At 37.3% G+C, this 11,690-nt stretch overlaps 1 protein-coding gene across 4 annotated transcripts in view; it reads right to left on the bottom strand.

The window, feature by feature from the left end:
• The window catches only part of FCHSD2 (FCH and double SH3 domains 2), a 274,562-nt gene that overhangs the window by 42,237 nt on the left and 220,635 nt on the right, over positions 1-11,690 (bottom strand). For all 4 annotated transcript variants that reach the window (XM_003780920.2, XM_023509932.1, XM_023509945.1 and 1 more), the window contains one exon: positions 8,085-8,180. In XM_003780920.2, coding sequence (XP_003780968.1) covers positions 8,085-8,180 — 96 coding nt within the window. The remainder of the gene's footprint in view (positions 1-8,084; positions 8,181-11,690) is intronic.

Genomic DNA, 11,690 nt, shown 5'->3' with positions numbered 1-11,690 from the left:
GGGCTGGGGATTCAAACCTGCCACCTTAGGTGTATGTGGCTGGCGCCTTAGCCACTTGAGCCACAGGCGCCAAGCCAAATTTGTATCTTTTTTCAGAAGCCAGGGCCATTAAAGTGTTAAACTCTGAATGCAGATGTAAATGAAATGTACAATAGCTAGAGAAATCTGATGTGTAAGAGTAGAGAGATATACTCTGAAAAGTCCAGGACTAGGCTTTTGAGTCAGATAGATTTAGTTTTGAATCCATTCTATGCCATTTATTAGCTTTATGATCAGGGGTATGTTAATTACGATGAGTCTTAGCTAAGTTTGAAAATTGGTGAAAATGCCACCTATTATATTTTAAACATTCTGGTATAGTATCTACATATATTAAGTACATTATACTTGTATATTATTATTATACAAGTATCCAGTCAATAATGGTAATTGTTAATGTTAAAGACCCTCTTGAAAACTATTTAAAACAAAAAATATTACTATTCACAAAAAATCCAAATGATTACTAGATTCTTGATAGACTAAAGAATGAACCAAAAACAAAATTGAAAAATGTTGAAAGATTAAGACAGATTAAAAGAAAAAAAGAATCTGTAGGCATAGACAGATAAGAAAGGAGGCAACTGGTTAAGAAATTTAATTTTTATTCTGAGCCGCATTTTAGGAACAAGTAATCAAGTTTAAATGTGTGCTAATTCAACTTGCCATGCAGAATCTGTACCTGTTTATTGATTATTCCCTGTGCTTAAGAGCTGGGTAAGTTATGATAGGGATATTCCCCCATTCTCTATGGGTTTACTATTACTTAGACAGGAGGGCCCCATGATCAAGACAGATAAAAGCCACTAATTAGAAGATGTGGCTTTGAGATCCTCTGGATAGAGAATGACACTTAACTAAAATTCGTATTAATTTATTCTTTTCCTGAATTCTGAAATCAAGCCATGAAAGACATGTGATGCTCCTATAACACAAGTCTTGAAAACAGAGAATTCCATAGAAGGCAAATACAGCCCAGGCTGTTAAACAAAACAGAGAAATGTTTTAATGAAACTTCTACTATTTACGATCAACATAAATCAAGATCTAGTATAGATAATTATCTTTTAAGATGGTATCAGCAGCAGTTGATTCTAGCAAGGGAATTGTTAGTGACTACTTATTTTTAAAATGCTGACTACTTTAAGCAGCATTACTTTATCTTTTTCTTTATCTTTAAAAATGTATTTGGGGGAGAGAGGAGGAGGGAGAGGTGTTGTTGTGCCCTCACCTAATGGGCACAATGGAAGGGTATATGGCACACCTCCTGGGAGAGGGGCACAATTACAACAGGGACCTTACTTAACAAGTGCAAACACTGTAACCTAATCGTCATATAAAAGAATAATAACATATGCACACATAAACTCTTTTTTCATGTTTCTAAAAGTATTAAGTTTATCTAAGATATCTGATCACTTGATTTCAGTTTAGGCATATATTGTATGAGTATGTTAATGAAAACAAAGGAATATTTTAATGCCTCTATTCCAGCAAAAACACAAGTAACAAATAAAAGGGGCAACTTTTGAAATAGTACTTTTTTTTTTTTTGAGACAGAGTCTCACTCTCATGCCCTGCCTAGAGGGCAGTGGCATCATCATAACTTACTGCATCCTCAAGTCCTGGGCTCAAGCAATCCTGCTTCAGCCTCTCAAGTGGCTGGGACTAAAGGCGTATACCACCACATCTGGCTAATTTTTCTAGTTCTTGTAGAGACAGGATCTCCCTGAGGCTGGTCTTAAACGCCTGACTCAAGCTATCCCCCCACCTCAGCCTCTTAGTATATAAGCTATTAAGCATACAATTTAAAGAACATTGTTACTTTCTTAAAGCGGAACATAAGAATTTAAAAATTAAGTATCAAATACCACCATAGCCTGGCTCTAAGAAAGTTTACTTACTTAATTTGATTATGTTTAAAGAGGTATATATAATGACACAATAATTGAGAATAATAGTACAACAATAATTCATATCAATTAGTTTTGTTTTTGTAGTTTTTGGCCAGGGCTGGGTTTGAACCCACCTCCTCCAGCATATGGAGCTGGTGCCCTACTCCTTTGAGCCACAGGTGCCACCATTCATATCAATTAGAACATGAAGAAGAATACTAAAAAGAAGTTTCTTGTAAACTTTTTGTTGTTGTTGTTAGAGGCATCGTCTTGCTCTGTCACCCAGGCTGGAGTACAATGAAGCAATCATAGCTCACTACAGCTTCAAGCTCCTGGGTTCAAGCTATCCTCCTGTCTAAGACTCATGAGTAGCTGGGAGTATAGGCAAATGCCACCATGCTTGGCTAATTTTTCTTATTTTTATGTAGAGATAGGGGTTTTGCTATGTTGCCCAGTCTGGCCTTGAACTCCTGGTCTCAAGCAATCCTCCCATCTTTGCGCCTCAAAGTGCTGGGATTGCATGTGTGAACCACCACTCCCAGCCTCTGTTAAACTTTAAGTACAGGATAAATAGCTTTTCCTTGGTCTGTGTCAGTTTGGGTATGGTATAAGGTAAGTGGGGTAAAGTAATTGTGATTCTTGAGATCTTTGGAAACATCAGAATTTTAGAAATCACACAAGTTGGGGAGAGCAGAAAGAGGAAAGGAGGGAGGGGGGTGGGGGGTCACAGTGTATGACACATCTTTTGGGGGAGGGACACAATTATAAGAGGAACTTTACCTAACAAATGCAATCAATGCAACCTGGGTTCTTTGTACCATCAGTCAATCCCCAACAATTTAAAAAACAAAAAAAGAAATCATACAAGTTTTAGTAGACAATTTCAGAAGGACATAGGTCTTTTCTTGGAAAATAAATTTCAATCTAAACACAAATCTTTTTTTTTTTTAAATACTCTTTCCTGTGGTGGGAATAACTTTCCTATCTTTTTGCTGTTGCTCATGAATAAATTTCTAGGCAAGAAATCTCAGTTCAAGTGCTATCTTTTTTGTGAAATCATCCCTGACTTTTCCAGACTGACTCAAGGGCTCTTTTATTTTTCACATGTATCCATTATATCTACTCGTTTGTTAGACATTTACTGAGTGGCCACTGTCAGGCAAATATCACATCATGCTGTGACTGCTGCATGGCTTCCTGTTTGTTCTTAGCCAATGTGAGGGCGTGAGCAGAATCTTAATCTTTGCATTCCTGGCTTCATGCACCTTGCCTAATAGTATATAAAATGCCTTCAGTAAATGTTGGTTAAACAAATATAATCTAATGCCCTAATTTCAAAGTGAGGGCCTGGGTCCCAGATTATTAGAATGGTGCCTTCAGAGACAAGACAATAAGTATACTAGACAAGACAATAAGTATATTAGAATCAGTTTCTAACTGATGAAGAAGAAGATTATCATTTTTAGGAAAAACAGAATCCTTTGAGTGAAATTCTGATTAGGCTTTTAATTATAGGTAAGATATTTGTGGATTTAATTTTGTTTTTAGAACAACAAAAGCCACTATTTCAAATGAGTTAGCAATGTTTCAAAGCCTAACAATGTTAACAAATCCCAGTCCTTTTAGAACAAAATAATAGTCTTTTAAAAATTTATAAAATTATTAAACAACTTTAAAGAAATAAACTAAGGAAATTAACATTTCAGTATTCTTGATATATTATTTTAAATCATTTTAACTATTTTGTCCTTAGGTCCCCTTTCAATATATGATTTCAGTTAACTTTAAGGTTAATAAGGGCACAGAAGGTTCACATAGATACCTGAGCAAAGTGAGCCAGGATAGAAAAGCTGATTTCATCATTTTTCAAGTCTACAATCAAAATATAGTAGAACCTCTATAATTTGAGCACCCAAGGGACTGTAACAAACTGGTCAACATAAGGAATTAGACCTATTGTACTGATACCTACATGTGGGGCATGTCTGGTATATGAAAATTATGTTGACTTAAGGAGGTGGCCAATGTAGGGAGGTGGTCAACTATGGAGGTTCTACTTTATAGCTATTTGAAGGACAGAAAAACAGATGGTCATGTATCATGAATAAAAACCACTAACACAGTAAAATACTAGTATTTTAATCCACTTCAAAAAAAATAATTTTGGGGTTGTTATGCCAAAGTCATATGCCAGAAACAATCTTATTAACCCTTATTCAAAGGATTTGTACCATTTATATGTTTTAGTTTACTGGTAGATAAAAAATATATTAGGTTAAAAATTTGATCCATCTTATTCTTTATTTTTTGAGACAGGTTTCATTCTGTTGCTCAGGCTGAAATACAGTGGCACAATAGTAGCTCACCATAACTTCAAAGATTTGGGCTCAAGTGATCTTACTTCAGCCTCTCTAGCAGCTAGGACTACAGGCATGCACCACCATGCCAGCTAATTTTTAAAAATTAGAAGCAGATTGGTGGTGCCTGTGGCTCAATGAGTAGGGAGCTGGCCCCATATACTGATGGTGGCAGGTTTGAACCCAGCCTCAGCCAAACTGCAACCAAAAATAGCTAGGTGTTGTGGTGGGTGCCTGTAGTCCCAGCTACTCAGGAGGCTGAGGCAATAGCATTGCCTAAGCCCAAGAGCTGGAGGTTGCTGTGAGCTGTGATGCCATAGCACTCTACCAAGGGTGACAAAGTAAGACTCTGTCTCTTTAAAAAAAAAAAAAAATTAGAAACAGTAGCTTTGTCCCACAAAGAACAGTACTAGTCTCAATGAGTAAAAATAATTACTAGAGATTTTATTCTTTGTGGGCTACAAGACTATTTAACTTACAATAAACAAAATTAAACATAAAAATATTTTGTAGATAAGAACATTTTCAAAATCATTACTCTAAAGACTTTTTCAATGGTTGATAATATGGACTGATTTTTATAAAAGCATTAAGCATTTATCTTTTTCCATTATGAAAAAACTAATTGCTCCTCAAGTGTTGAACATATCTTCTCAGAAAACAGATTAGCACGGCAGAACAACATCAAAATTGTGATCACAACAGTAATCTGTCATTAATTTTCTATATGGCTCTAGACAAGTCTTTTTTCCTTTCTAGGCTACAATTTCCCCTTTCATAAAGACAAGGTTAGCTCTATGGTTCTTTCCAGCACCCCTATTGAGGGAAAATAAGATATTTCAGACAAGATAAAAAGTGAATAGCTCCATCTCTTCACTATTTATAGGAAAGGAACTGTCTAATGTATAGGGGAAAACAGAAAGCCACAGCTTATGCATTCAGTGGCCTCTTACACATGTATATGACTTTCATCCCAATACCAGGTCCCACCCTCCATTGACATGCAAACCCACCCCTCCCCCCCTTAACCCACACCCCATATACCTCAGCTATGGTCATTCTCAGAGCACTGACAGGGGAGAGCTCAATATCCACCAGTTGGGCAGCTTTTAAACTCTGCCCAGTAAAGATTGCACAAGGACAGAAAACACAGCATAGAGTTAGAATTTTAAGGCAAACAGGGACACAACAGCTAAGAACACTGCCTAGGAACACACAGCATCTAGAAACAAAGAAGCATTTAGGGCTGTAGTTGAGCCTTGCAAAAGTGAGATGAAAGTCACTGTTATTCTCACTTTCCTCGTGGAAAATGGCAAAGATAAAATAATCTCAAATTAGTCATGATTTTAAGTTGAGCTTGATAAACTTGTTCATACCCTGTATCTTCTAATGCTCTATACTCCATTTCTCCCAGGCTTCAAAGCAGTCAAATTATAGGACAGTGTGACTGAGTCACTCATTAGCAAAAGCTGATTAATAAAACAGGGTCATGGTTATAATATAGAGGGAAATGCTGATTTCCTACATTTCTTTATATAGCCACTAACAGGGCTACTTTTTTTTTTTTTTTTTTTTTTTTTGAGACAGGAGCCTCAAGCTGTCCCCCTGGGTAGAGTGCCATGGCATCTCAGCTCACAGCAACCTTCCACTCCTGGGCTCAAGCGAGTCTCCTGCCTCAGCCTCCCAAGTAGCTGGGACCACAGGCGCCTGCCGTAATGCCCGGCTCTTTTTTGGTTGCAGCCATCATTGCTGTTTGGCGGGCCTGGGCCGGATTCGAACCTGCCACCTTGGGTGTACATGGCTGGCGCCTTAGCCACTTGAGCCACAGGCGCCGAGCCAACAGGGCTACTTAATATGAAAGAAAAGCAATGAAGATATCTCCAGCAAATATATTTTTATTAAACTGATACCATTAAACTCTGAAACTGTATCACAGAGATAATGTGCTAGTAATGCCAACAAGTACCTTCTCATTTAGTAGAAGTTAATCTCTCTCTCTCTCTTTTTTTTTTTTTTTTTTTGAGACAGAGTCTCAGGCTGTTGCCCTGGGCAGAGTGCTGTAGTGTCATAGCTCACAGCAACCTCCAACTCTGGGGCTCAAGTGAGCCTCTTTTCTCAGTTTTTCTATTTTTAGTAGAGAAGGGGTGTCTCTTTTGCTTGGGCTGGTCTTAAACTCCTGAGCTCAAGCAATCCACCTGCCTCAGCCTCCCAGAGTGCTAGGATTACAGGAATTTCATTTTTTAAATGTTATCAAATTAGCCTTTTGTTTTTTTTTTTTAAATTCAAATAACGACAAACATTTCTTTTTTTTTTTTGTAGAGACAGAGTCTCACTTTATTGCCCTTAGTAGAGTGCCATGGCATCACAGCTCACAGAGCAACCTCCAACTCCTGGGCTTAAGCGATTCTCTTGCCTTAGCCTCCCATGTAGCTGGGACTACAGGCACCCGCCACATTGCCTGGCTATTTTTTGGTTGCAGTTCAGCAGGGGCCAGGTTTGAACTCGCCACCCTGGGTACATGGGGCCGGTGCTCTACTCACTGAGTCACAGGCACCGCCCACGGCAAACATTTCCTACGGTACCAACTCAAACTCAAGGACAAAAATGTAAGATTAATGCTTTTTAAAAACTGCCAATTTGAGATTTATGCTGGTACTTTAACATTCAAAGAAATCTGGGGGCAGCCCTGTGGCTCAAAGGAGTAGGGCGCCGGCCCCATATGCCGGAGATGGCGGGTTCAAACCCAGCCCCAGCCAAAAACTGCAAAAAAAAAAAAAGAAATCTGAAAGGAATTATGAAAGGCCTATTATTTTTTTCTAAGGCCAACCAAAATATTTGCATATATCTATTCATTATTCCATTAATGAATTCTATTCTGATTAAAATTTAACCACTGGTTTCTTTGGAATGGTACAACATGAAGAATTCATGGACAGAAAGTATATATGAATAAATGTCTTGAACCTTTTTCCCTTTTTCCCTGAACCTTTTTCAGTAACTTGTCTTATAACTTAATCTCATTTAGAAGAAAATTGTTAGCATAAAAATATTGGGTGTGTTAGCCACATTTTAAGAAAAAATGTCATAGTTTTGTTATAAAAGTAATGAGATACACTCAAGCTCATCTTTTTCTCTTTCCTTTTTTTTTTTTCTCATTTTGTTGACTAGGCTAGCATGCAGTGGAGACATCATAGCTTACTGTAACCTTGAACTCCTGGGCTCAAGCTATCTTCTTGCCTTAGCCTTTCAAGTAGCTGAGACTATAGGCCTGTGCCACCATGCCTAGCTAATTTTTATTTTTATTTATTTTTTTGAGACAGAGTTTCACTATGTTGCCCTTGGTAGAAGTGCCATGGCATCACAATTCACAGCAACCTCAAACTCTTGGGCTTAAGCGACTCTCTTGCCTTAGCCTCCCAAGTTGCTGGGATTACAGGTGCCCACCATAATGCCCGGCTACTTTTTGCTGTAGTTGTCATTGCTGTTTGGCAGGCCCGGACCAGGTTGGAACCCGCCAGCCCCGGTGTATGTGGCTGTCGCCCTAGCTTCTGAGCTATAGGTGCCAAGCCCCTTGCTAATTTTTAAAAAACTTTCTGTGGAGAAAAGGTCTATGTTGCTCAGGGTGGTCTCAAACTCCTGCCCTCCTACTGTGGCCTCTCAAAATGGTAAGACTACAGGTGTGAGCTGCTGTACCTGGCCACACTTAGCCTTTTCTGTCCATTCCAAGGATAACTGTTATAGAACACAAACACAAAGGAACAGCAAATGTAACGAAAATCTAGAATTCTCTTACAGTATCACTGTCACAAGGCTGAAACTGGAAAGGCTGGGGTTTGCGAAATACAGCATTCTCTTGTAAAAACAGCTGAAGATTATAGTCCCGTACCACCTAAAGAGAAAATAAAATATGTTTAGGTTGTTAATAAAATTATAATAATTACATTTTAAAGCTTAAGGTTTATTATGTTGTTTTCTATACCAATGAGAAATCATCCAAGACTATGTGGTAAAAAAGAAATGATAATGTTACACATTTTATTTTTCATTTTTAGATAACAGTGGTTGTACAAATCTATTTTCTCAAAAATCTAAACTTAGAGAAAGTAATAGTTTGGAAACTAGTTTGGATTGGGGGATTAGACAATATGCAATATTTTAAGACATTAAGAAGATAGTTATTATACAAAAAGCTATTGTTTGTAATGGGAAGGGTGGGAATAGAAAAGGACATTGGTCTTTTTGGTGTCTCCCGGGCTCTTATAGCCTGTTTTATGGTGATTGCTATCCACAAGGAAACTGCCAGATAATTTCATAGTACAAAATAGTATTTTTAGAGTACTCCTTGACACCTTTTCGAGTAGATTACATTCTAATTACCATCGTAAAGCACACCAAGAGATTAGAGAAGAAAGAAATTCTTACACAGGGAGAATTCTGATACCCAGAAAGCCAGCTATCTAAAAAAAATTCATTTCATTATATACCTTGGAAAAGTAGAATCAGCAACATTTGATTATGTAAAAACCGACTTTTTATTTTGGTACAGCCTCACTCTTTACTCATCTTTTATTTGCAGTATAATATAGTTCATTAGCATCTTTGCCAGGTGATGGGCAGGAAAAAAGGTCAAAGTAGTTCTGTAGCTGTACTTTAGTAGTTCTGGGAAAGGGATTATTTCAGAAATAAAGTGTAGGTTTATTGTGCATTTTATTTACCAGAACAATCTTAGCTCTACTGCTTTCCTCTCCTTCACTCAACCAACCATTTAGTGAGAGAGTTTACCAGGTTCAATGTTAAATGGTATGAGGGGGATATACAGATGAGTAAGACAAACAAACAAAATTAGTGTCTTTTTTTTTTTTTTTTTTTTTGAGACAGAGCCTCAAGCTGTCCCCCTGGGCAGAGTGCCGTGGCATTACAGCTCACAGCAACCTCCAACTCCTGGGCTTAAGTGATTCTCTTGCCTCCGCCTCCCAAGTAGCTGGGACCACAGGTGCCCGCCACAACGCCCGGCTATTTTTTGGTTGCAGCCATCATTGTTGTTTGGCGGGTCCGGGCTGGGGATTCGAACCTGCCACCTTAGGTGTAGGTGGCTGGCGCCTTAGCCGGTTGAGCTATAGGCGCCGAGCCTACAAAATTAGTGTCTTTAAGGAATTTATAATCTGGAACCTGGGACAACCAAATAGGCTACACTATTAAAATATACTCTGGAAGTACGGAGGAGAGAATGAGACAGTCATGTTTAACCAGACTGAAGATGTGAGATAAGAAGTAATGGGAAAAATTTGGTCAGGGAAGTCTGGCTGAATGAACATATTCTCAAAGAGAAACATATTTTGCGTTATTCTTACATTCTACAATAGTTTTAAGCTAGAATAGCTGTAAAGCTAGTGACCCAGCCCTTGGAGCCTCACTAATCACCAGGCAGAAAAACTAACATCACCCCTTTAGTTGCCAAGCCTATTCTCAAGCATTACAAACTTTTTTTTTTTTGGAGGAACAGGTTTCAACCTTTTAAACTGTTAAGCTTTTTATTATGGAAAGTTACAAACACATACCAAAGTAAAAACAATAGCATAATATGTTTTGTTTCCAAAAACATCCTCTCATCAAAACATTCCCTTATGGCCAATCTTGTTTTACGTATAAACCCACCTACCTCTTTCACTCCTAAGTATACAGAAGCAAGTCCTAGACAGATAATTTCATCCACAAATATTTTAGTATGGTATGTAAAAGACAAGACTGCTTTTAAAATTTATAATACTTACATACTTGCAAAGCAACCAAAAAGTATTTAAATTTCCCTGATTGTTTCTTTAAAAGAAAAAAGTTTTTAAATCAGGATCCAAATAAAAACCCTACAGTACCACTGGTTGATGAGTTGTAGATAAGTTTCTTTTCATATGTAGGTTTCTTCATCTATGCCCCTCTGCTCCTTATAATTTAATTGTTGAAGTATTTTTGTTCTGTAGAGTTTCTTACGATCTAAATTTTGTTGACCGTGTTCTGTCTCCTGTATTTCCCATAAATTGGTGTTGGGATCTAGAGCCTTAATTGGATTCAGGTATGGTTTTATTTTGTTTTATTTGCTTGTTTTTTTTTTTTGTTTGTTTTTTGGCAAAGAGATATTTACTTCCTTAAGAAAGCCTACCTCTGAGTGACTCTTTTTATGATATTAATAGGAGTAGAGGGCTAAATGGTAGCCCTTCCAAAAGGTATGTCCAAAATCTGTGAATGCTACTTTATTTGGTAAAAGGAACTTAGAAAATGTAATAAAGTCAAAGACTTTGAAGATAAGGAGGGCATCCTAGAGTACCTGGGTGGGCCATAAATCCAATGATAAGTGTCTTCATAAAAGATAACCAAAGAGAATATAGACAAAAAAGGAAGAGAGGATGCGATGATGGAGGCTAATAAGGTAGAGACATGGCCACATGCCAAGGACTGTTGGGAGCCACCAGAAAGTGCAAGAATCAACAACCTGACTTTCCCATAAAGACTTTTGGAGGGAGTGCAGTCTGCTGACACTTAGATTGCAGACTATTGGCCTCCAGAACAGAGGGAATAAATTTCCAATATTTTACATCACCCATTTACAGTAATATTTACCGTATCAGTTAGAAAACTGATAAAATAACCTTTGCTGGTAAGTGCTTAAATTCATTAGGTGTTACAAAAAATATTTTTTCTAATTCTATCATTTCTTTTTTATTTGTTAGCTGGGATACTTCTATAAGAAAAACATTCCTCAGGGGCAGTGCCTGTGGGTTAAAGGAGTAGGGCACCAGCCCCATATGCTGGAAGTGGCAGGTTCAAACCCAGCCGTGGCCAAAAAAAGAGAAAAAAAGAAAAAAAGAAAAACATTCCTAAGTCAACTATTTATTATATTTACTTTGAGAAACAATTTAGTTACTTTAGGTATAGGTTGTCCAGGTAATCTAAGTAAGGCAGGATAAATGCTAATTCTTTCTTTTTATTATCTAGTTTTCAAATTGAATTATTTCTCTAGCAACCTCCAAAAAATGACCAATTGCAGTTTTAATAAACTATTACTATAAAGTTATTATGCATTAAAAATATTCAGTGTATATTTATACAATTTTAGAAATTTTCTACAGTTATTACCATTATTGAGGCTCAAATTAAGTTTTTTTTTTCCCCAACATACTACTGGGTAGCAATCCATTAAGTTTTAATACCACAAATGTATTGTATATATATTTATGTACTGTGAGCTCACTATAAAAAATCTAAGATTTTTTTCTGCACCCTTCCCACATCTGGAAGCAATTTTTACTTCCTTGGGGGGTGATACAACCCTTCCTGAGAATGTAGGCCCTAGAGGTAACCATGGTCCTGAATTCTGTGTTTAATATTCTCCTTTTTCTTTTTTTTT

This window comes from Otolemur garnettii, unplaced genomic scaffold, assembly GCF_000181295.1.
Source record: "Otolemur garnettii isolate 467f Iridium unplaced genomic scaffold, OtoGar3 scaffold00001, whole genome shotgun sequence".
Taxonomy (NCBI): Eukaryota; Metazoa; Chordata; class Mammalia; order Primates; family Galagidae; genus Otolemur; species Otolemur garnettii.
Note: the sequence above shows the minus strand (reverse complement) of the source record. Positions and strands in the feature narration are given on the sequence as shown.